Genomic DNA, 26612 nt, shown 5'->3' with positions numbered 1-26612 from the left:
GTGTGAATGAATGAAGGAGTAATTTCAGTGATTGAGTGAATATATATCTACTGCGTACTGTGTGTGCAGCACTGTGGGAGAATAAAGAGAAGTGAGCTAATCCTTTCTCTTTAGGAATGCACCTAGTAGGTTTGTTGTACACCCAGTAGTACATAAGCTATAGAGATGAGGACTAAACCTGTGATTTCATTGTCCTAAATGGGGAGACTTCCTGTACCAATGCAGGTTGGCACCTTCTTTGAAACTTAGTCTGAGAGTTGCCTACAGGCTAGGTGACTTGCCTGGGGTCACACAGCCACGTTGCCTATACCTAATGGCCATCATAAGTAGACAGGTAATTACAGTAAAAGACATGACATTTAAATGTGTGTTGTAAGTGGTACAGACAATAAGCCCAGTGGAGTTCAGGGGGAACGAGAAATCACTGACCTGAGATGATTAAGAGGGCTTTATGGTGAAGGTGGCAGGCATTTGAAGCAAGGCAGGACCTTGAAGGAAGCAGTCAGTGGGGGTGAAGACAGGCATTCTCTTTGGGAGGAATTGTATAACAAAGGCATGAGGAAGGAAAACACAAAATGTATTAAGGGAGCCTTTATTAGAACAGCTTGACTAGAGTGGAAGGTTTATATGAGGAAGTATAGTAGGAAATAAAACTGGAAAGCTTAGCTCAATGCCTGGCACATAGTGGCCATTTAATAAAGATTGATTGAAAGAGAAGTTCTACATTGTACACAGTAACGGCAACATTGTGCAATGACTGACTTTGTTAGACTTAGGTCTTCTCAGCAATGCAATGATCTGAGACAAGCCTCGTAAAAGGATTTGTTCTGTGAAGTTTGGATTTAGTCAAAAGACTGCACTTGAGGACCTAGAGGGCCACATGTGGCCTCGAGGCTGCAGGTTCCCCGCCCCTGATCTAAGTAACAAGTCCAGAAAACTGATGATGGAAATTGCTATCCACATCCAGAGAAAGAACTATGGAGTCTGAATGCAAATCGAAGCATACTATTTTCCCTTTTTTTTGTTTTTTCTTTCTCGTGGTTTTTCCCTTTTGTTCTGATTCTTTTTTCACAACATGACCAATGTGGAAGTATGTTTAATATGATTATACATGTACAACCTGTATCCAATTGCATGCTGTCTTGGGGAGGGCGAAGGGAGGGATGGGGAAAAATTTAGAGCTCAAAGTCTTATAAAAGTGAATGTTGAAAACTGAAAGTCAATCAATTAAATTTTTAAAAAAGAAAGAGAAGTTCTAAGCAGTTTGTAGAAGGTTGTGAATGTCAGTCAAAGGAGTTTGGCCATAAATATCTGTGGAAAATTTGGGAGTGGGCAGATTACCTGATCAAAGCATTGCTTTAGGAAGATGAGTCTGTTTATTGGGATGGAGGCAAGGGAGAAAGGCCTGGGGTCAGTAAGACTTCTTTGGCGGCTGTTGCAAAACAGTGGTCTAAGACTCAGCTAGAATGGGGACAATAGAATAGAAAGAATATCAGTAATAGATGACATTTATCTAGTGCTTTAAACTTTGCAAAGCACTTGACATAGCCACAACAACCTCGTGAGGGTGCTATAATTATCATCCCTGTTTTACAGAAGAGGAAGCAGGCATGGAGATGACATGACTTGCCCAGGTTCATACACAGCTACTAAGTCTAAGACAGGATTTAAACTCAGTATCTTCCTGATTGCAGGCCAAGCACTCTATCCACCATGCCGTCTTAGTTACCTGAGATGACACAAAGGAAGAGTTGACCAGAATTGGTGACAGGCTGGGTGGGTGTAGGGGTGGGGAACAAGGAAAGAGGAGGATTCCTAGGTTTCAAGCCTTAGTGACTAAAGGAATGATGAGACCAGTGGCAGATGGAGGACAACTAGTTCAGGGCAAAGATAATGAGTGACCTTGGTTTTAAATATAATCTTCTAATATATCAATATCTTGTCCCTATGGCAGGTTATTTTTACTCTCAGGATCCAGCCCAGATCTGGAGGGTGGCTGAGCAGCTAGAAGTTGGCATGGTTGGAGTTAACGAGGGACTGTTGTCCACAGTAGAATGCCCTTTTGGTGGGGTGAAGCAGTCTGGTCTTGGACGAGAAGGTTCAAAGTATGGTATTGATGAATATCTGGAACTGAAGTATGTGTGTTATGGTGGCTTATAGGAATCACCAGGTGTTCTGTAGCTTAGGGGGAAAAAATCCCTCTACAGATGTTAGAGAAGTGCCATCTAATATGTTTTTAATAAACCTTTGGAGTCCTTATAAATGACCTATAAATGTGAATTTAAAAAAAAAACCTCATCCAGTCCCACATCATCTTGTGTGTTAGCTGATAGCGCTCCTCAGATGCTTGACTGGAACAAAAAATGAAACCTGTAAGTGTCCTTCCTGCTTGTAGTGTATGCTGAGGTTGAGTTTCAGGTAGTGATTTCCAGCCTTCACGGTGCTGCCACCTGCTACTGAGAATGCAACAAGAAGGTCCCTCGTGCTGTGGTTAGGAGTGGGTGGTTAGTACTGGGAGCACCAAAATAACCATATCATAAGCCCATTTCACCTCTGACAAGGCTCCATAGCATGGCAGGCCTGGGTGTGCAGAGGAAATGCCTTCTTGCACATTCTCACTGCCTAGGCATTGCAATTGAGGTGCAATCTGGTCTATTTTTAAAAACAGTTTGAAATAGTACAGGGTGTCTGTGTTTCTTTGTGGACAGAAGGAACATTTCCTCTCTTTTTCTGTCTCTGGCTCACTTCTTAAAATTGAAGTCTACAATTTGTGTTTACTGAAAGGGAAAAAAAATTGTGTAGGCTGTTTCACTTCTTTTCCTTATTTAAGAAGTAAGCAGGGGACTGAAGCTGAGATCTATGAGTTTGGAGAAGGAGCTCCAGACTGGATGTCAGGATACCTAGTCTTAAGTATCTAAATTGTGCAGTTTTGGCAAACCATCATGTCTCTAGCCTTTGGTCATCTCATCTGCAAAATGGTTATACATGCCTCTTCCTAATTCATGAGGATTAAAACTGTGCCCAGGTCTTCATAGAAAGAAGGTGTCTCTTTTGGAAAAATGAGAGTGCCATGTAAGTACAAGCTGTCATTATCATAGCTTGTAGCCCTTTGCAGTTTGCAAATGACTTTCTGGGCAAGGAACTAGAGGTAGGTGCCACCATATTATTATCTTCATTTTACAGATGAGGAAACTGAGGCTTAAAGCAGCTTATACATGATTATATTGCTAATAAGTAGTGAAGGTAGATTCTCTAACATATGGCCCAATGTTCATCCCACTACTCTAGGCTGCTTTTCTACTGTTTTGATCCTATTTTCATTATGATTATTACTGTTAACATCAGTGTCCCCAATCAGCTCTACTCTTGGCACTTAGATGTACAGTGGGGTGCACTCACAGGAGCACCTTAATACAGGATACTCTGTGTTAGTGACATTCTGGCTGGCCCCACTCCATGTACAAGAGGACTGCCTTAAGTTTAGTCCTGTGGGAGACCAAGTGGTGTTCACCTATGGCAGTAGTATGAAATTCAAATAGAAACAGGAAGCCACTAAATCATACAAAACCACATATGATCATTGCCTATGTTCCATTGTATTTGTTTTGTTAATTTGTTAATTTTTAAAATTAATTTAATTTGTTAATTTTTAAAATTAATTTAATTTGTTAATTTTGTTCATTTGTTGTGTTACTTCTCTATTACATTTTAATCTGGTTTGGGTAAGTGGCCTGCAGGCCAGGTGTTTGACACCTCTGAGCTACAGCCTTTTCTCCCAGTCCTACTTTAGAGGGGATTGTTTCTCTCTCCTCAAAAACAGAAACTCATATTAAACTTGAAAAAAAGAGAAATAGATTGGTGGAGTGAGAAGAGCACTGGATATGGAGTCAGGATCTGAATTTAAGTCTTGGCTCTGCTGCTTTGTGAGCTTAAGTAAATTACTTCACATCTGTGAGTTTTGTCATCAGCAGAATGTTAGGATTGGACTAGAATAATTCTAGTCCATCATCTAGCCACTAAATGAATCCTAAAGGTCCTTGTCAATTCTAAATCCTAAGAACTGTGAACCTCTGCAAGTTTTCCATAATTGAGCTTGGTGCTGTGAAGAATGAATAACTGAGGCTTTTATACCTCATCACACGTCTGGTTGTTGAATTAATTGAAAATTTCAGTGACCTTTGCATTACCTAATATATAAATGGTCATCAGATTGCATTGAATTAAGAACATGTCTTATTTCTTGATGATACCTATGGTGCAGACTTATTTCTCTTTCTTATCCGTTCTTGCAAACTGATACTTTGGGGAATGTTCTGTAACACTAAGATTGGCCATCCCTCACTAAATAAAGAATGATAAAGTGTTTGATTTCTGAACTAACTCTCCACTCTTCTCTTCTTATACTCTCTTGCACAAATTCCCCAAGGCATCAAAGGGGAACGCTGGGTATAGAAGAGAGATAGGAATGAAGTGGAAATTAAGTACATATCTCTTAAGGGGAGCTGTGCCTAAATAATCCTCAGTCTGTTATACAATTGTATTTCTGAGCTCCATCTAATACTTAGCCCCTTATCCTTTCTCCTTGGTCCTCACTCCAAGGTGGGAATTAAAATTATCTTTATTGGGCATCAGAAAGTTCAGAAAAATCTTTGTATTTGTGTTAGCATCAGCTGTCCTTGAAACTGTTTTGTGTTTCACCCCATACCCTAACCGTACAGATTATATTCCTAGGTTAAAAGAAAAAAAATCATATTTAACTTCAGAATGACATGCTGAGAACTTCTGCTACTAGTATCATATAGACAGTTCAGCGCTTCTTAAACTTCTTAAGCCCCATGTGGGGTCACGACCCACAGTTTAAGAAGCGATGAAGGGGTTGTGAGTGGGAAAAGTTTAAGGAGCCCCCCATAAAGTGATGTATACCCAAATTGTTGATGACTATTCCATTTTAACATTTTTGGATGATCACATGTGAACTTCTCAAGGCCATTGTTGCCACTATAGAAAACACAACAAAATGAAAAATATTCTTTCATTTTTTTAAAAATCTAGAATCAGAGCAGCTAGGTGGTAGAGTAGATAGAGCACTGGCTCTGGATTCAGGAGGACCTGAGTTCAAATCCAGCCTCAGACACAACACTTACTAGCTGTGTAACTTGCCCCTGGGTAAGTCACTTAACCCCATTGCCTAACCAAAAAAAAAAATCTAGAATCTTGGGGTTTGAAGAGCTTAGTATTATTGAACTTTTAAATGCCTAGGTAATTTTATCATACAATGAACTCCTTAAGGTTTAATAAAGTATATAAATTGAGACCACAGCCCCCATCATTGTATCACTGATTAAATCTTACATGTGTTAATGAGAGAAAAAGATAACTATTTCTTCATTAAGATGGTATTAGGGGACATGTTGATTTGTTTCATTTGTTTGTACTTATTACAAGAGAGGGAGTGGAGGGTGACAGTAGAAAAAGAAAAAAGCATCAATAAAATATTTAAATAGGGAAAAAGATAGTATGGCAAGGTAGGAGAGAGGAGGATTTGTTTTCAGTGAACAATTTTTTATCCTTCTAAGCCTGATGACTTGTCTGGTAGATGAATCATTGTTTAAGCTCTTTTCCATCATTATACAGAAGTTCAACATCCAGACTTAGAAGATGTTTTTTCCTTACTCATTTACCAAGTAATGATCAATCCCAGATTTAGAGTCTTCACTACGTGTAGGCAACATCGTGCTAGGCTACAGTGCAGTGAACGTTTGCCTGGGAGGTTTCCCACCATTGCCACATACCCAAAATGAAATTACCTAGAGATCAGGTCCATTGCCCTGAAGAAATGTTCCTCCATTTGCTCCTAGCTATGTACTACAGAGTCAGTTTGTTGCTGATATTTTGGTCAGATTGGGCAAGTTTTTAAAGTGTGATTTATATCTTGGTTTTTTTGAAAGATGTTTTTAGGCAAAAGTTCGTTTTGTTTTGTTTTTTTAAGTTTATTTTGGTGGAAACAGCCAAGGGAGAATAAAGTTCAGAAGCACAATGTAGTTCAGTCTGTTGTTCTGCTCTTGTTTTAAAACTTGCCAAATGATCTCTCTCTATAAAGGTGGGTCCCAGTGTTTTAATAATTTGCATGCAGCTAATTTTTAGATTATTCCCTGAAGATTTTTCCTAGAGTGATTTTTAATGTTAAACTTTGTGAAAAAAATTGAAAGCAAGTATGTAATAGGAAATGTCCTTCAATCTTACTTTTGACTGTGTATACACAAGCTCATCTATATGAATTCTCATTTTTGTTCTCAGTGTGTGTATGTGGCTTTATCAGTGTCTACTTTCCAGAGAATTGGATTTGTGTGTGCAGTTAATAAACATTCAATTTTAACAATAGTATTTCCCATTTCTGTGCTGGGACTGGTTTCTGTTTGTTTCTTCAGTCAGATTATCTTTTTTTTTTTCCCATTTTTGTTTTTCATTAGGGACTAATTCTAATGTATGTCATTACCTTTTGGGATTCGGAGATTGACTTGCCAAATGTCAGAGTTGATGAGTGATCTCCCCAAGTTCCCTTTCACCTTCCTGTTATTTAGTCAGTCTCTTGTAGTAGAAAGGGGCATGTGTATATCTTGACACTTGGCCTTTTTCAGCCCCAGTAACCTTTTCTAAATGAATTTTTGGTGATATCTTTTTTTAAAAAATTTAATATTTTATTTTTCCCCAGTTACATGTAAAAACAATTTTTAACATTTGTTTCAAATTCTTTCCCTCCCCATCCCATCCCCATTGAGAAGGCAAGCAATTTTATATAGGTTATACATGTGTAGTCATGCAAAACATATCCATACTAGTCATGTTGTGAAAGAAAACAGACCAAAAAAACCTCAGGAAAAATAAGGCAAGTAAAAAAGTTATGCTTCAATCTGCATTCAGACACCATCAGTTCTTTCTCTGGGGATGGATAGCATTTTTAATTATAATTGCTTCAGAGTTGTCCTGGATCGTTGTATTGCTGAGAATACTTAAGTCATTCACAGCTGATCATTCACCATATTGCTGTTACTTTGTACACAGTACATTTCACTTTGCATCAGCCCATGCAAGTCTTTTCAGGTTTTTCTGAGACCGTTCTGTTCATCATTTCTTATACTTCAATAGTATTTCATCATAATCACATACTACAACTTGCTCAGCCATTCCCCAGTTGATGGGCATCGCCTCAATTTATAATTCTTTACCCCCAGAAAAGAGGTGCTATAAATATATTTGTACATATAAGTCCTTTCCCTTTTTATCTCTTTTGGGATACAGACCTAGTAGTGATATTGCTGGATCAAAGGGTATATATGGTTTTATAGCCCTTTGGGCATAGTTCCAAATTGCTGTACAAAATGGTTGAATCTGTTCACAACTCCACCAACAGTGCATCAATGTCTCATTTTTCCCACATCTCCTCCACCATTTGTCATTTTCCTTTTCTGTCCTATTAGCCAATCTAACAGATATGAAATAGTATCTCAGAGTTGGTTTAATTTGCATTTCTTCAATCAATAGTGAGAGTATTTTTTTCATGTGGCTGTATAAAATTTTCTCTAGTCTTTCTCTTCTCCCCCTCTCAGAAAGCCATACATATAACAAACAATATTTGTATAGAAAAAGAAGAGGAAAAAATGCTCAGAGGTGATCAGTACTTCTAAAAAAAAATCTGAAAATATGAATGGCACTTTTGTGGACCTCCTGCTTCTACAAAGGCTTGAGATGGAGGTGTGTTCTCTTCTTTAGAGCCATGTTGTTCTTTGTAATTTTTCAACATTTACTTTTGATTGTTTTGCAGTGGTTCTTTCGATTTACTGTGTGGTAGTCATTGTGTATATTGTTTTCTTGACTTTGCTTATTTCACTCTGCATCAGTTGGTATAAATCTTGCCATGATTCTCTGTATTTATCATATTCATCAAATATCTCATTTGACCCTCACAACAACCCTGAAAAGTTGGTGCTCTTATTATCTCCATTCTATATTTGAGAAAACTGAGGCCAACAGAGGTTAAGTTACTTGCCCAGGGTTACACAACTAGTAAATGTCTGAGGCCATATTTGAACTTGGGTCTTCCTGATTCAGGCCCAGCACTCTATCCACTGCGCCACCTAGAGGCCTCTGGTGAATATTACACCTGTTACTATTGTCTGATACTATCTCTAGAGAACTACCGTACTGGTTTGAGCAGACATTTTCCTTCCAAAATGAGACCCTAAGTGAGGCCTATGATTACACTTTTAGTATGATAGCCACTTTAAGCATTCCTGGCCAGCCCAGAAGGAGTAGTTGTAGTCACTCTTCCTGACTTCAGGCCCAGTATAGTTTTAGTTTACTACTACTACAACTACTGCTACCACCACACTGGGCTTGAAGTCAGGAAGCCTGACTACGATGACTACGTGGCCGTAGTCAGACTTCCTGACTTCAGGCCCAGTGTAGTAGTAGTAGGTAGTAGTAGTTGTAGTAGTAGTAGGAGTAGGAGTAGGAGTAATAGGAGTAGTAGGAGGAGGAGGAGGAGGAGTAGTAGTATACTACAACTACACTGGGCCTGAAGTCCGAAAGACTGACTACGATGACTACATGGCCATAGTCAGACTTCCGGACTCCAGGCCCGGTGCTATATCCACTCCAGGCTGTCCATATTTTATGCTCAGGTGACCAGGAAGTGACCTTAATCAATCCATCAATAAATTTATTAAACAACAATTATTTTTTTTTAAGGCAGCTGGGGTTAAGTTACTTGCCCAGGGTCACACAGGCAGTAAGTGTCAACTGTTTGGTCTGAGGCTGGATTTGAACTCGGGTCCTCCTGACTTCAGGGCCAATGCTCTATCCACGGCGCCACCTAGCTGCCCCTAAACATGCTGGGAACGATGCTAAGCACTGAATGTCAACAGCCTGAGCGAATTAAGTCTTTATGATGTGGTTTCAATACTTTTTTTAAGGGAAAATTGGCCTAACTTGCATCAGGATGAGATACAAGTGTGGAGGGAGGGGGAGGATATCTGCCACCACAACTCTTGAAATGAGAATTGTAAGGCAGAAAATTATACACCTTTGCACTGAAAAGTAATGGCCCCAGTTTACTGTATAAGACAACTTTTTGGGAGAAACTCTTCTTCCTGAATATAAACATAAAGCTGTTGCCACCCAAAGTATAAAGCATCATCGCAAATTAGAGAACCCAGAAAAGTGGGGAAATACAGAAAAACATACTTGGGCTGAGGAGGCTAACACTAATGAGTTCTCTCTTAATGGCTACTCTATTTCAAAGCTTGAAAATCCCATTATTTGGGGTGAGGCTACCTCCGCTGACAGTATTTTTATTCTATGACATTGAGCTCATCTCTGCATCATCCAGGGAAATAAGTCCTCAAAGGGGGAAGGGAAAATGGAGGAAACTGAAAATGCTTTGGAAGGGGGAGGAGCTGCTCTCCATAGCCTACCTGCCCCCCAACTCCACTCTTCAGCCTCATCATTGAATAGAAAGGAAAATTTGATAGACTTTAAAGTGAGATCCTTATCTCTAGGGGCCCTCAGGCCAAGGATGTAGTTGAAATCTGTGCCTTACCCAAGTGATAGAACCAGCAGTAGGGGCGTCCAGCCACAGATTCTTCCAGCCTGTGTGCAAGTGGATGGGGAAGCTGTTGTTAATGCCTCTCCTCCTTCTGGGCTGGCCAAGAATGCTTAAAGTGGTTATCATACTAAAAATGTAATCATAGGCCTCACTTAGGGTCTCATTTTGGAAGGAAAATGTCTGCTCAGACCAGTATGGTAGTTCTCCAGAGATAGTATCAGATCCTGTCAGTTGTAGTTTGTTATAGCATCACACAGTTGGAAGGGACCACATTGGCTGTCTAGTCTGCCATATACAGCATACCCAACAAGTAGGCAGCTGGCCTTTGCTTGAAGACCTCCAGAGAGGGGGAAACCCACTACTTCCTGAGGTAGCTTATACTACGCCCACCCTTGGCCGGTTTTGATTATTAGCAAGTTTGTCTTTAAATTTGTTTTTAATCTGCTGTAGCAAGCTTTACCTATTCCTCTCAGTTCTGCATTGTGCCAAACAACATAATCTGATCCCTCTTCCACATAACAGGCTTTAATTTAATGGTTATAAAAACACAAACACACCATGTGCCAGGCGCTGGGTTAGGAGACAGATATGACAAAAATAAAATCATCCTTTTTCTCAGGGAGCTGACATCCTCCTAGATTGATAACATATGTATACAGGTAAGTAAATATAAAGTATATAATTTCAGGAAGAAGGGTACTAATATTTGGGTAGGAGTGGGATAAGAGATGAAATCCAAAAAATCTTCTTGGAGTAAGTGGTACAGAAACTTCGCTTGAAGAAAACTGGCTCTTTTCAGGGGGCAGATGCAGGAAAGGGTAACGCTCCACTCATGGAGGGCAGCCTGTGCAATAGCAGAGTTGCAGCTAGCACAACAGTTTGGACCAAAGTGTGTGAAGAGGATTAAACATGGTATAGCTGGAAAAGGTAAGTGGGAGCCATGTTGTAAAGTGCTACAAAAGCCAGGTGGAGCTTTTTGTGTTTTATCCTATAGGTAACAGGGAACCACTGGTTTCTTTTGATAGATGAATGACACAGTCATACCTGTATACTTGAAGATAGCTGTCATGTGTCCAAAGTTTTATCTTCTCCAGGGTAAACATTTCCAATTCCTTTGTGAATTCCTCAAGTGGTATGACCTTGAGGTTCTTCACTGAGCTGATGACCTTTCTCTCCGGATAGTCTAACATGTAGTGTCTAGAAGTGGGCATCCAGATGTAGTTTTAAAATATAAGCATAATGGGCTCTTGGCTAAGGATGTAATGCACTTAACAAGGGATGTCCTATGTTTATTCAAGGCCAGTGTTTTCAACCAGATTTATCATCCTCTTACTACTGTTTTAACTTTTTACTTTTTTAGATTTATCTCACAACAAACTGGACAGCAGACGTGTATAGAACAAGTTTTAATGAGTTATATCAGAAGAAAGAATGCTATGAAACTATTAATATTTTAGTCTAACAATGAAAATCTGTGGAAGGAAAGATTTCTCACTCTTAATGGCATAATCCTAAAAGGGTTTGGAAGACAGAGGTTTACAAACATAATCCATAATACATCGTTCTTGGGACGTGAAACTAATAAAGGAGCCCAACCCTCACTACCCTGCCAGATACTCTGCTCCAACACTCATTTATCAGCTCTCTGGTATTTTCAACTTTAATATAGTTTTTTTTAATTATTATGTGTGCTATGAATTATTTTCTAGGTGCCATGATAGATTATAAAGATTTGCATTTTCTTCTGGTGCTGATGTCAGTCTTGGAACCTTATGACCAACCCAACTCCTGCAAAACAGAGATACTGATATAATCACAACAGATGTTTAACCATTGGCAAAAAATATTCCTTAATTTCAAACTTGAGCACAATCAGAAAAAAAAATTTTCCACGGCCTGTGTAGTTGGAGAAACATTAATATGGGCTTTTAATGATTCCCAGTTAAGTTAAACTGTTGAAAAGTATAGGATGCCTTGATGCACTTATCAGTTTGGGGAATGAAGTCTGCAAACAGTTGTTATTGTTAATGGGGGAAGGAGGTGGACTATAAAATCACTGTCTACAAATTTTAGGATTTAATGACATCATATTTGCCCTAAAAGATCAATGCTCTAATTCTTTGCCTGTGATCACTTGAAGGATACTACTTTTACTACCAGGTTTTGGACTGACCTGGTAAACTCGGTCACATCTTTCATAATTATGTTGGCAACTGGACATTTAAACGTTTTATCTTCTATTATTTTCAACACTGAAAGAATTTCATTTTCTTGATGATGCTTAAAGATTTGGATCAAATAGTAAAGCGCTATTAGTAGCAACTAATAGAGAAAAAGCTGAACCTACTAGTTATGCCATAAATGTTTTTTTTTTTCACTTAAGCTTCATTTTAGAAATCCAAGCTATTATTTATTACCATCCTGAACATTGTGAATAGTTTTTCTCCTGGTTTGGGTAAGATAAAGGAATTTACTCCCTGTGAAGAAAGTTTCATAGATATAGCTATATGTAACCCTTAAGCTTTTGAGTAATCTGGTCTTTTTTACCACCAGCCCTCTCCGAACAACACTTTTATCTCTCCTATCTACCAAAGCCTTGTTAAGCCTTCAGAAGCATAAGAAAGACCAGGAGTTACATAAAAAAAACAAAAAAAAACAAAACAGTTTTATTAAGAGGAGCACATATATTTGATATTGTTATTTCAGAAATGATCCAGGGCAATGTCAATGCATGAAATAAATCGCACATTTGTCTACAAATACTCCTGGGACAAAGTCCATAGTAACATGTTCACATTCAAGAGGAAGGGTGCTTCTTAGCACCTGTCTACCAGATCGTTGACACATTGGTTAATAACCCTTTCCTACCTCATTGCCTTTTTATATAGCAGTGTTGTTTTAGCCTTCAGTACATGTAAAGCTCCCAGCTGTGAGTGTGGGCTGTCAGAAGCCTAAAGACACACTGGAAAATTGATACTTCCTTTGTTACAGCTGGACTTGCAACTAAGATATTCAGAGGAGAATCCTAGAGCTCACTCTCCTATGTCTTAGGAATTCTAGATCATTCCATGAAAGATCCAGTCAGAAATTGTTTATCAACAGCCAGTAGTCATCTTTCTTAAAACAGAAATGAACATCGATAGTAAGGGAGAGGGAGATCTGTTAAGTGGCTCTTGGTTCCATGACCATTCGTTATATTCTGTATGCACATTCACTATAGCCTGCCGATCCACTAATGAAATCCCAGTATACCCCAAAATATCCTTTGTTTTTCACTCATCTCTTTACTTTTCTGTATCCTCCAGTAGAGGTAAACAAAAGAGCAGGGGACCGTTTTCCACACCTGTTTCTGTATCCCTAGAGCTTAACACAGTGCCTCATACATGGTAAGCACTTAATAAATGCTTATTGAATTAATTTAAATTCTAGCTTTACCTGCCTACCTAGGGGTCAGCATTATGAGTTCAGGCTGCTGAAGCAGCACATGCTCCATCTGATCCTGAATGATTTTTAATTGGCAATTTTTCTGAAAAGCAGATGTGCAATTGGGGACATGTGTTTTCAATTATAGTCTCATTATTACTCTCCCATTCACCAGCAAAATAAAGCAATTAAGAATATTCTATTCATATGAATATTAGGAGGAGGCAGCAAGGAGAAGATGCTGGCCTGTTTTTCTCATCTGCCCGCTCTAATGACATTTTCTGTCTCGCACTCTGGTAGTTTAACTGCTGCATTTGTGTTTTGATTAACACAAGGCAGGTCCACCTCTTTCCGGATGATATGGTAGAGAGTTATTTAATACAATGCCTCTTACAATAAAGGCATGCTTGAGGCTACAAAATGGTTTTCATTTATGATCAGGCCAACCCTCCAGCCTAATTCTTTAAAAAAAAAAAAAAAATACTGACTAGGGCCACCCTAACAGCTTGCACTCAGTGTGGGTAATGGGGTGAAAACAGAAGTGATTCAGTCAACTTAATTTAATACAATTAAATCCAGTATAACTAGGAGTTGGCAGGGGTGAACTTATTTTGTTATTTTTCCCTTTTCCCTTGTTCCTGATGAAATTTTTTTGTATTTTTATTAATTTATTTTAATTTATCAACAATCACTTCATAAGCATTTGAGTTTTAAATTTTTCTCACCCCTCAATTTTTGCCTCCCTCCCAAAGATGGCACGCACTCTGATGTAGGCTATACATATACATTCCTATTAAACATTTTCACATTAGTCATGTTATAAGGAAGAATTAGAACCAATAGGAGGAACCACAAGAAAGAGAAAACAAAACAGAAGAAAAAAATAGCAAATAGTATGCTTCGATCTGCATTCAAATGCCATAGTTCGTTCTTTGGATGTGGATAGCATTTTCCATCCCGATGAAATTTTAGCTATGTCCCTAAGAACTTCGTTTTGTACAAATTTTTAAAGCACACCAGATGAAAGCCAAGTTCACAGTCACAGAATCATAGCACTGGGAGGTTCCCTAAGATTATCTAATACAACTCATTCATACCTGAACAAAAAGCCCTACAACATAACCAACATACCCAACAAGTGGGCATCTGACCTTCATTTGAATACCTCCAATGAGGAGAATCCCAAAGCAACCCACTTCCCTTCTGGATAACTTTGTTAGAGAGTTTTTTTCTTGGGGCAGCCAGGTAGTGCAGTAGATAGAGCACTGGCCCTAGAGTGAGGAGGATCTGAGTTCAAATGTGGCCTCAGACACTTGACACTAGTTGTGTGACCCTAGGCAAGTCACTTAAACCCAATTGCCTCACCAAGAAATTTAAAAAAAAATAGTAATTGAGAAAGCTTTTTCTTACAGCGAGGCCAGATTGTTCTCATGAAATAATCTATTATTTGCAGCTTTTTTTGGAGATGCTTTTTTTAATGACTCTCTCAGTCTGAAAGTGTAGAAAATTATGTAGGGAATGAATAATGGAAACTGCATGTAGACTGTCAAGATACTAGGAGACACCTGTTTTCCAGACTAAGGCCCAGCAAGCAAGCCTGAGCTAGGCATAACAACAATCCTATGCGCTCACCCTCTGGCAAAAATCACAGAAATATTATTGTATTGCTTTGACCAACACCAGGTGTTCTCTGAGCTCGGACAAGCCTGAACAAGCTTGGACGAGTTCTGGTCATGAAACCTTGCTATGAATCAGACTTGTCACGATGCTGCTGTTACCCCTCATTATCAGAATGACAGGCTCACTGTGCAACCATTGGTATTAAGTACAGACATCTCCCCACACTGCCTCAGGTCCCCCCACTGGGGGTGGGACTGCGGCACATGTGTCTCAATCTCTCCTTGCTTGCAAGCTATTTCCTTCACTTTGAAATTAAACTTCTGTTTGATTCCTGACTCTCCAGTCTCTAGCCTGCTCTGTTTGCCACCAGCCATCTTCAGGTTACAGTCCGGTTCAGTTCAGTTGACGAGATCCAGAGCAGTTATACTTTTCTCTCCCCAGATTGTGGCATTCTAGTTTCCAATCAACAAGATATAAATCCCATCTCCCTTTCCATTCCTCATCTCTAGTCAGTGATATTTGCCTTATTTCTATTATTAATCAGGCCTCGAAGATAATTTAGGGGCACATAAAAATATAAGTGTGGTTGGGGGCAAGGAGAATGTTGCTTCTGTCTGGGGCCTGGAAGTCCTCAGATGGGGTAATGCCTCAGTCTGCTTTTGGCTTCACAATCAAATCTATTATGTGCTACCATAGACATACTGGCAAATTAAAATTAAAAAAAAAAAGTCTGCTTTGCAGTCTTTGTTTTTATTTAACTTGAAAAAGCTATACTTCTGAAGATGGAGCCCGTAATCACGTGTTAAGTTTTATTTAAATATGGGCTATTTTATATAAAGCCTTAAAACACATACTGTACCAACTTTGTACAGAGCTTTTTTTAATGATGGAAAACCAAATGTAAAGCACAAATTGTATGTACCTTAAAGCTTAATGTTATCCTTCTTCCCATTAATAACCACCCTAAGTAGTGATTTTTGGTGTCAAGATTCCCAACCAATAAGTCTTTAAAATGTGGGACTGTACACGCAGCACAATGTAGGAGGAGTTAAAATATGCTAGTATTCCCTGTTCCTATTTTAACCATAACATGAGTTAGTTTTTTGTTCTAACCTCCTCTGAACTATGCTGGACAAACTTGTTTCACTCTCCTATCATACGAGAAGATTTTGATTTTGAAAACAAAAAAAAAAATGTTGGGGGAAGTCTCAACTTATTCTTTTTGTGGCAGCTCAGTATTTCCGCCCACTTGAAAACAGCTTAACTATCTGTCCTTGGAGCAATAAGTGAAGGGAATCCCATTTTTGATGGATCCAAACACAGAGTTCTTCGAAGTCTCCGTTCCAAGCTCTCGGCTGAAGATTGTGTCTTGGTCACTTTCAAATTCAGACTCTGATACCATCAGACTGGAGTTCTGGTCTGTGCTCCGGTGTTTAATTCCTGAGGATGAGCAAACAAAAGAATTAGGACAGAACTTCTATATTTTTACCCTTAGTTCTCTATTTGTCATTTGAGGTTAAAAAAAAAACTTTCAGTATACTCTTCAGGTTAAAAATAAATACTATAATACTAATATTACTATGTAATACTAATATAGTATATTAGTATATATTAATGTACAATTAATATATAATACTGGGCAGCTAGAGGGTCCAGTGGATAGAGTGCCAGGCCCAGAGTCAGGAAGACTCATCTTCCTGAGTTCAAATGTGGCCTTAGACACTTACTAGCTATATGACTCTGGGCAAGTCACTTAATCCTGTTTGCCTCAGTTCCTCATGAGCTGGACTCCAGTATCTTTGTCAAGAAAACCCCAAATGGGGTCATAAAGAGTTGGACATGAGTGAAATGACTGAACAACAACAGTATACGATACTATTAATAATAATAATAATAATTAATAATGCTATTTAAACTACACATTTTACTCAGACTTTATGTACTTTGTAAAATGAGGAGATTAGACAAGGTGAATTCTAATGTCCTATTAACCTTTAAAATCCTATGATTCTATGTGTATGACAGGATTCTTGAGGTGAAATTTTGGTAGAGGAATAGTTACAGATAAAGTTGGATAAGTTGGTTATAGGCAAATTGTAGAAGGCCTTGCATGCCTAACTAGGAAGTTTGGATTTTCCCCTGTGAGCAGGAGGGATTTGTTGATTAAATGAATGTCTTAGGAAGATTTATCTGGCCACGGTGTGTAGGGGAGAAAAAATGAAAGTTGAAGAGGCTATTATAGTCAAAGAGATCAGTTAAAAAACTATTGCAATAGCTCAGGTGTGAGGTGATGAGATTGAACTAGGGTGGTACTAATTGGAAAGAAACAGATGCAGAAGACATTGTGAAGGAAGGATGGACTTGGTGATAAGGGTAGGGGAGTCAAAGGAGAAGAACCATAAATGACTACTCTTGATTAGGAGAATGGATGGATGGATAAAAAAAGCATTTATTAAGCACTTATGTGTAAATCACAATGCTAAGTGCTGGGGATACAGTCAGAGAAATCTGTTGGGAAACATTGTACATAGGGAGGGTCCAAATGTCAAATTGTGCTTCCATTAAAAGCAATAGGGAAGCTAGTATTGGGAACTGACTTTAGGGGAAAGACATAAAAAAGCAGCGTTGACATTACACATGAGGAAACATTTTGAGTATTTGAACAAAGATACTACATAAACTCAAGGTGGTAGCACTATCTTTTGCCCTCTCGGGACTTCAACCATAATGATATACAGCTGCGGTAATTCATTCTGTTGTGACTCAAGAGTTGGCAGTTTGGAAAAGTCATGAGTAACTATACTGTTGTACTCCTTTGGATGGGAATTCAAGTAGCCTCACAAAATCAGAATTTGCTTATTAAATGCTGCTTGAATTAGTACCCAGGAATTAAAAGATACCAAAAGCAGACTTTCTCATAATCCATCTCTCAGTCTCCAAAGCATAGGTGTCTCTCAAGACTCAGAACTCGGCCTTCTCTTCTCTCTCTACATTCTCTCCCTTAATGATCAAAGCAGATGCTATGGGTTTAGTTACCATGTGCATGCAGATGACCTAAAGCTACATATTTAGCTCTACCCTGTCTTGAGCTCCATTCCCACATCGGCAACTGCATACTGGGACATGTCTCAAACCACAACATATTTAAAACAGAACTCTCTCTCTTCACCCCTAAACTGACCCCTTGTCCAAACTTTCCTATTTCTGTTGCAGATGCCACCATCCTTCTAGTCCCCCAAGTTCATATCCTGGATTTGTAATTTGCCTATGTCCTCTTTCTCATCCCTCATATCCACTCTATTGCCAAGTCTTAGTGATTCTGCCTTCAAAACAGCCTTTTTACATCTGTTTTTCCACTCACATGGGCATTATCTTCATTTAGGCCCTTATCACCCCTCTTCTGGACCACTGCAATAAGCTCCTAATTGGTCTCACTTTGTTCCAGTTTTTCCTTTTTCCAATTCATCTTCCACCCTGTTGCCAAAATCATTTTCTCCTACAAGATATAACTTTGTTATATCATGCCATTCTCTTGCTCAAAAATCTTCAATGGCTCCCTATTAACCTTTAAGATAATATATGAACCACTGAGTCTGGCATTTAAAATCCTACATAATTTCACTGCAACTTTTCTAGACATATTAATATTATTCCCTTTCACACACTTCGTATTCAACCAGATTGGCCAACTAGCTGTACCCCCAAATCAGTATTTCTTCTCTTGTCTCTATGTCTTCTCACAGCATAACACCTAAATCTCTCCACAACCTACCTTTTTTGATATCTGATGTTACTCCCTTTCAATATGTTCCAGCCAAACTGGCTTATTAGCTATTTAGGGAACTTGGGATTCCATCTCTCACCTCCATGCCTTTGTCCAGGCTGTCCCTCCACGCCTGGAATGCACACCCTCCTCTCCTCTGCCTCTTAGAATCTGGCTTTCTTCAGCTCAGGTGCCACCTCCTATCAAAGACTTTCTAGACCAAACCCCACCTCCCCTTCAATTGTTAATGTGCTTTCTCTTCTCAAATTAATTTGTATTTACTTATCTGAATATACATGTCTGTCCGTAGAATATGATTTCCTTTGAGGGCAAGGATAATTGTAACCCCAGTGCTTGGTACGTTGCTCTGCACCGGACTGTGTTTAACAACCACTGAATTGTTTTTAAGGCAGTCATAGGATGATTTTAAAATAAAAGTAAGTACGCCACCTGGGTTAAATGCACTATGCACAAACCAATCTTGGAAAAGCCCCCTGCTTCTGTATTTACATGAATAATAACTGAAAATGAATTGGTATGATTTTTGATGTGTATTTGTTCATTCTAAATCATTCATATGATTCATAGAATTTTAGGAACTGGAAAGGACCTTAGAGTTCATGTAGTATAATTCTCGCATTTTATAGAACAGGAAATTGAGGTTCATGAAGTACCCAAAGTGACACAGTAAATTTTAGAGATTTGACCCCAGGGCTTCTGGCTTCAAGTCGAGCATTTGCTCTAGTATATGGCAGTTATGGGGGGACATGGAGGAAAAGGCATTTGGAAATAAATAGATTGGAGTGTACCAGAACATTACATTTCCTTGCACTCATCCATTGAGTCCCAAATCCAGGAAAAATGAGTGTTTTGAGTTGTATTTGCTTCTATGCTTAAGTGTTAATTGGAAATGATTTTCCTTTGCTTATCTTTTGGTTATACTCATGGTGTGTTCTGAGATACACCATACAATGCACACCCCCTACAAAATATTTTTAGTGTGTCTTTTCCCCAAATATTCTCATAGGTCTTCATCAACTCTTAATTAAATTTTACAAGTTATCACTTTCCTTTATCCCTATAGCCTTGAATAATGTCAACTATTATTTTCTCCAGATGCCCAAAGAGGCATAATTTTAGCAGTGTTACACAATGAGCCATTGACAGAACTGACATCAGCCAAGTCTCCTGACAGGATCTGTTGCCCTCAAATTCACCCGTGATAACTCTGGGACAAATGTCTGAATTAAATCATGTGTTGATAGTATGTATGAAAGCATCTTGTTAAATGTCTTACCAAATTTAGGACTTAGCTCCAGTCTTTCTTGGTCATCAATATTATCCAGAATGGTGTATTTTGTTTTTTTTCTTATTTTAGTCCTTTTCTGTCTGAAAGGAAAAATAATAAGCACAAATCAAATTCTCAGAAAGGTAAACTCTCCAAGGTAATAACGGATACACAAAAATATGTGGCTAGACCTAAAGGAGATGTCTTACCTTAAAAGTGTAGCTCCCACTTTTTAATAATATTTTACATTTATCTATATTATGAGCCTTTGGGCAGGCCTCAGGGGAAGGACAGGATTCCAGAGACTTGGGCAGAGGCATTGGGGCATGCTAACCTTGACTCCCTGTATAAGCCTCCTACTTTTTAACTTAAAGGAACAGGAATGTTTAGGGGGTCATCAGCAGCCAGGACCCCTGATGTTAGGGCAGTGAGACAGAGGATTACATGACCTGCACTGGGTTAGGACCTGTGTGCTGCTAGAATCTAGGCTGAAGAGAAAGCCCTGCATTTCCCTTCCGCTTTCCCTGTCTCTCCAGTATGCTGTATTTCAGGCCTAGACAACATTCGGTCCATGAGCCACTTACAGCCCATGCGCAGATTGCGGCCTGTGAAAGGATTTTGGTTGGCCCATGAAAAACATAGAGGATGTAAAACTGGCCTGCACAACAGACCGCCCGTGGGCCGCTTTGGTGGGCCACAAGTTGTGCAGGCCTACTCTATTTAAATCTGTTGTTTCCCTCCTGGCTTGGTGGGCATCTTCCCTAGTATATTTAAGGGTTTACTTTATTTCTAAAATCTGAATGTGTAATAAAGCTGTTGATTAACTGAATAGCTAAACTGTGTTTGTTATTGCTTGACTGCACTATGTATGGGGTGGGGAGAGAGGAAAGGTGATTTGTGATGTGTCTGCCAGAGCAAGATATCTTACTGGAGGCTCAAAGTCTGAAGATTAGAGGAAGAAAGGGTGAAGAGAAGAAGAAATTATTGCTTTTTTTTGTTTGTTTGTTTTGGTGAGGCAATTGGGGTTAAGTGACTTGCCCAGAGTCACATAGCTAGTAAGTGTGATATGTCTGAGGTCAAATTTGAACTCAGGTCCTCCCGACTCCAGGGCCAGTGCTCTATCCACTGCGCCACCTGGCTGTCCCAAGAAGAATAAATTATTGAAAAAGACTGAAAGGGAGGAAGAAAAAGTGGGAAGGGGAGAGAGATGGAAAAGGGGAGAGAGAGAAAGGGTGAGAAGAAGAGGGGAAAAGGAGGGAAAAAAGGGGAGGGAGGGAGGAGGGATGAAGAAGGAGAGAGAGAGAGTGTCAGGCCTCAAGGGAGGATAGCCCATCCCACAAAAAGTTGGCCGACAGCAGCGCTGCCTATCTGCTCATCTGCCTAGTAGCAAGCAAACGTCGCAGTGCCATACAGCATATGAAGTCTTCCATAGCTCTTTTCTTTCCCCACAAAGATTCTGTGAAGTAGGTATTGACAATATTATTTTCCCCATTTTATAGATAACAAAGCTGAGACTGATAGGTTCCCCAAGTTCATACAACAGTCTTTCCTGGTGGCAAGTCTTAGTGCTCTCCCTACTACAGGATGTCGATCTCTCATATCATTTTTGGGAAAAAGCATGCAGACAACACATGTAGAACCTATGTCAAAGTGCTTGCCTTCTCAGTGAGGGGGGACGGGAATCTGGAACTCAAAATTTGAAAAAAGAATGTGAAAATTGTTTTTACCTGTAATTGGGGAAAATATTAAATAAAAAAAGAAACAGCATGTACACAGACATGTAAAATAAACACAAAAATGTATCAGGCTTTAGAGAAATCACTGAGGAGCAAAAGCAGCCCTGCCACACTGCACCAATCAAATGAAATTAACTAGGCAAGGGAATAGGGACTCAGAAAAAGCCGTGGGTTTGGTGGTCACTGGGGCCCCCCCATGCTGTGTCAGTAGTGAAAGTGAAGATGGAAGCCACATTTCAGGGATTTAATGAAGGAATACTGGATGTGGCCCACGTGTTTGAAAAATCTGGTCACAGAGAATTAGATGGTAGATTGAAGTAGGGTGTCTAAGTCAAGTGTATACATTTTCAGCATAGGAGAGACTTCATTGTGTTTTTAGGTAAAAGAGATAGTACTAATAGAGAAAAGTTGAAAAAAAGGATATAATTAAAGATTTTGGAGGGAGGTGGTAGAATCAAGGTTAAAGTGATAGGAAGTTAAAATTTTGTGAGACTTCGTTTCAAAGAATTCCCTGGATGATTTCCTTCCTTCAACCTACTCAGTAAAGTAGACTATAGCATGTAAGGTGGATAGAGATACAATTCTGCAGAAGGACCTTGGAGGTTTGGAATCAATCAATAAGTAAGCCTACTGATTTTTTTTTAAGTGCCTCATCTATGCAATGTACCATGCTAAGTGCTAAGATGCTAAGTGCTAAAATCACAAAGATTATGGAGTATGGTCGGAACGGATTTGTACCAGGAATTCAGGGTTGGTAAAATTGTATGATTATATCAATAGATCAAGTAAAAACTTTTGACCCTTTTCTGTTAAAACACACACACACACACACACACACACAAACACACACCCACGGAAACATAGGAATAAATTAACCTTTCCTTAATATGTTATAGTATATATCTAAAATTAATGTGGATGAACTGGAAGCCTTTCTAGTAAGATAAGGGTAAAGCAAGATTATCCATTGTCACCATTACTATTTAACATAATCCTCGATTTAAATGCTATCTATAACTATAAAACAAGAAAAAGAAATTGACACAAAGGAACTAAATTACTGCTTTCTGAAGATGATATGATGGTATACTTAGACAACCCTAGAAGTCAACTAAAAATTTTCTTTAATTGAAACAATAACTTAAGCAAAATTGCAAGATATGAAATTTGTGGTCATTGTTTGGTCAATTAGTCATGTCTGACTCTTCATGACCCCATTTGGGGTTTTCTTGGCAAAGATACTAGAGCAGTTTGCCATTTCCTTCTCCAGCTCATTTTACAGATGAGGAAACTGAGGCAAACAGAGTTAAGTGACTTGCCCAGGGTCACACAGCTAGTGTCTGAGACCAGATTTAAATTCAGGTTTTCCTGACTGCAGGCCCAGCAGTCTATCCACTGTGCCACTTAACTGCACTAAAGAAAATAGTGTGTTGTAGTTATCCTTGAAGATCTTTTCCATTTCCTTCTGTTTGTAGTCCTCTTTCCTTTTTTTTTTTTTTTTTTTTGTCCTTAAATACCCTAAGGATTATTTTGCTTAGTTGGATCTCTTTCTAAGGTTTCTGTAAAATGGATTAACCTTCCACTGCTCACCTGTTTTCTGAAATAAAACTTTTCATCATTCTTTGTAAGATTTTACAAATGAGTTATATTTTAGACCAATGTTGCTTTTAGTTGCCATCTCTGTCTAGTAAATAAGTCAGATATTTGCTGAATCCTACACACTATGCTTTTCTTAATTGAGCCCAAGATTGCATTAACTTTTTTTTTGGATGCTATATTATCCTGTTGACTCATAATGAGCTTCCAGTTACCTAAAAGCCCCATAAAAAGAAAAAAATCACCATCCAGCCACACTTCTCCCATCATTATACTTGTGAAGTAGATTTTTTTTTAACTCAAAGGTCAGACTTCACAGCTGTTATTATTAAATTTCATCTTAATAGATTCAGCCTAACATTCTAACCTGCCAGATCTTTTTTGATTCTGAATCTGTCATCTAGAATGTTAGCTATTTTTTATAGCTCTGTGTCACTTCCAAATTTGATAAGCATATCATCTATGCTTGTATCTTAGTCACTAATAAAAATCTCTCATCTGTGCCTTTCAGAATCTTTATCTCTTTCAAGTCTTAACTCAGTTGTCACCTTCTTCTTGAAGACCTCCCTGATCTGCTCAGCCAAAAATAGTCTATTATTCCTCAAATATTCCTAGAGCATGGTATTGGGATCTCTTCTTTGACTACATCACACTCTTCTTTTTATTATGCTTATTTTTTATACATGTTACATCCCTTTCACCCCTAAATAAAGCATAAACACCTGGAGAGTAGGACTTTGTACACCCAATACCTTGTACCAAGTGGGTGCTTAAATAGAATTCTTATTAAATTTAATTTGTTAAATTAAATAGCATTTTGTCAATCCATCCATCCATTCATTCAACCACCATTCATCATTCATCTATTGCAACTGTGCTAGACATTTCAAGATATACAAAATTAAGACAAGATCTCTGCTCTCAATAGAGTATATGTACTCTACGTAGTTAAACATATTCTAATGTCTATTCTAATGATTTGTATACCTGCAAATATACTAGGTTATAAGCTCCTCGATGGGGAGGGACTCTAGGTTTTTCAATTTTTCAACTCCAGAACCTAGCCCATGCATAATAGGTACCTAATAAATGCTCATTGAGGTAGTGAATGAATAGTAAGGAATTGGAAAGACAGTTCTAAGAAAGGAAATATGGTTAATCAATTGGCTTAACCAATCATTCTTTTCCAAACATACACCCCAACTAAACGGCCCCATGGGGCTCTTCCCATGTGTTGGGGAGTTATTTTTCAAACACACAACAACCAAACCGTGCCAAATGTATGCTGAACAGGAACAAAGAGCACTTTCATATCATGTTGCTTCCTATGGTAAAAACAAAACACTAACTTCATCATTTTCTTATCAACTTGTGTAACATACAGCCGTAGCATTTTCAAAACAATCCAGATCACGGCAACCATCTCAGCAGGTATTTGTGGAATCCAGTTCAGGCAACACTTGACTTGCGGCTGAGGCACTGTTCTGATGTTCTCGCACCAGTTTTTCCTTTCAGAAAGTGTGAGAGCCTAGTCATGATCTAGGTCGAGATTGTTTAGTGGTATGACGCAGACTGGCACCACACTGGTTGTGCTGCCAGCTTTGTAGCAGCATAATTTCAAAAAAAAAATTTTCTTTAAGGTGAAGCCCTTCATTCTGGCCACATGTATCTGGCACAATTACTTATGCAGGCTCATGTGGAGAAATACCTCATACTCTCTGTTCTCGGGGCATTCAGAGTCATTCTGTGATGGTTGGGTCTGCTCACAATAGGCCTGACAAAGAATTCTGAGATTAGTCTGCTGTCATGACAACCTCAGGAGCTTCCCAGGGGGCCACTCCAGAGAACAGGACACAAGGTAAAACATTAGGCATGATTTTTCCTTGCCTACGGGATCTCTCTTAAAATTTTACATTTATCAAAAGGAGTAAAGGTAATTCATATTTTTATCAGGTGCAATAAAAATAATCAAAACTTTCAACCCATAATGATTTCTAGTACTCTCCCCTAAAGAATGTCTTGATTAGCAAAGCCCTAAAGAGCGCCAAGAAGAACTGGGAGGATTGGGGGGGAGGGAGCAAAAAAAAAAAAAGAAGAAAATAGGATTTGACCTAGAATAAAAGTTCTTATTTTTTTGTGTGTTATGGACCTATTTGGCAGTCTGGTAAAGCCTCTGGAGCTCTTCTCAGAACAATGTTTTTTAAACTACACAAAAGAAACCAGTTATATTATCAAAATGTTTTTAAAAAGATAATTTCATGGACCCCAGGTTAAAAACTCCTAAACTAGAGTAATTTAGCTAGCCTCTTCTAAGATGTGAGGCCTTTGTAAGAATAGTTTTATTGAGGAGGGAGGGAGTTAATTTGTTAAGACACCTCAAAGAAGTAGTTTGTAAAGTACTTTATCACGTCTCCTTTGTCAAGCAGATTAGCAGTTTACAAGTCCCAAGCAGAAGACCTTAGGGCTGTCATCTCACGTTCAATATGTCTTTTATTTTATTAAAAATACATGTGCCGACCAGGTACCTTTTGCAGCAGCAGATGCAGAGCCAAGTAAAACCCACCATTATCACAATCAGAGTAAAAGCCAGCAGAGTCACATAGAAAATACTCCATTCTGGAAAACAAGAAAACCAAAATGTTTTTGCACTTTGCAGAACAACTTGATGTATGCTATTTCACACTGAATAAATAGTTTTAAGGCTCTACAAGCAGAGATTCATGCTGTTGATTCCACCTGCCTGACTAACACAGAACCATCAACGAGGTGGGGTACAAGTCTAAGGAGAACTGAAGGTCACACAATTAATACTGAAGCTGCTCTCTCCACATGCTAGGCGTTCTTATGCCAAGCAGAACAGAGGACTCCAAAATTACTCAAATTCAACTGTGATTCCAGAAGATCGTTGCCTCTGCTGATAGGTTATACATTCGTGTGTCTCACAGAGAACACTTGTTTGAAAACCATGAGAAATTCAAAAGTTACCTTGTCTGGAAACATTTATGAAGTCCTTAGGGTCCTAAAGCAGGGGTGGGGAACCTGCAGCCATGAGGCCACATGTGGCCCTCTAGGTCCTCAAATGCGGTCCTTTGATTGAATCCAAATTTCACAGTGAAAGACCGAAGGTTCCCCACCTCTGTCCTAAAGAAACTATTGGGTCTAGCTGAAAGAAAAATGTGGCTGTCGTGTGTCTATCTGTGGGATCTTGCACTTAACACTGAGTCAAGCAATAGATCAGACTCTTCCCAATTCACATTCCTTCCACATCTGTTCATGGATAAAGCTCTAGGCATAAAGAAATTATACAGGGGAACAAAAAAGGCCTAAAACACAACCTGCCTACACAGTACAAGAGATGAATTCAACTAGCCTTTCTCTCCACAGTCTTAATACTTTCAACAGGGATATGTAGGAATGTAATTGTAGAATTCAAAATCCTAATTTCCTTCCTTTATCATGTCCACTCTAGCCCAGTGGCATGCTGGTACATGTTTAACAACAAGCTCTCCAAAAATGCAGGTCACACTTTTAGCTTTAATCTGCTTTATTAATAACATTTTATGCCACATTTTCTTTTGTGTA

General features: G+C 38.8%; 2 protein-coding genes across 3 annotated transcripts in view; one reads left to right on the top strand and one right to left on the bottom strand.

Annotated features, from left to right (window-relative positions):
- Positions 1-3655, top strand: part of ALDH5A1 (aldehyde dehydrogenase 5 family member A1) — a 40620-nt gene extending 36965 nt beyond the window's left edge. The window contains exon 10 of the mRNA XM_027874041.1: positions 1955-3655. Coding sequence (XP_027729842.1) covers positions 1955-2160 — 206 coding nt within the window. The 3' untranslated portion in view covers positions 2161-3655. The remainder of the gene's footprint in view (positions 1-1954) is intronic.
- Positions 3656-15510: 11855 nt separating this feature from the next.
- Positions 15511-26612, bottom strand: part of KIAA0319 (KIAA0319 ortholog) — a 116857-nt gene continuing 105755 nt past the window's right edge. For both annotated transcript variants that reach the window (XM_027862468.1, XM_027862536.1), the window contains 3 exons: positions 25556-25646; positions 19708-19799; positions 15511-16087 (listed from right to left, as the gene is read on the bottom strand). In XM_027862468.1, the coding sequence (XP_027718269.1) occupies positions 15912-16087; positions 19708-19799; positions 25556-25646 (359 nt within the window). In that variant the 3' untranslated portion in view covers positions 15511-15911. The remainder of the gene's footprint in view (positions 16088-19707; positions 19800-25555; positions 25647-26612) is intronic.

The sequence above is a fragment of the Vombatus ursinus genome, unplaced genomic scaffold (genome assembly GCF_900497805.2).
Source record: "Vombatus ursinus unplaced genomic scaffold, bare-nosed wombat genome assembly UNPS02000577.1, whole genome shotgun sequence".
Classification (NCBI taxonomy): Eukaryota; Metazoa; Chordata; class Mammalia; order Diprotodontia; family Vombatidae; genus Vombatus; species Vombatus ursinus.
The sequence above is the reverse complement of the archived record's forward strand: the minus strand, read 5'-3'. Positions and strand labels throughout refer to the sequence as shown.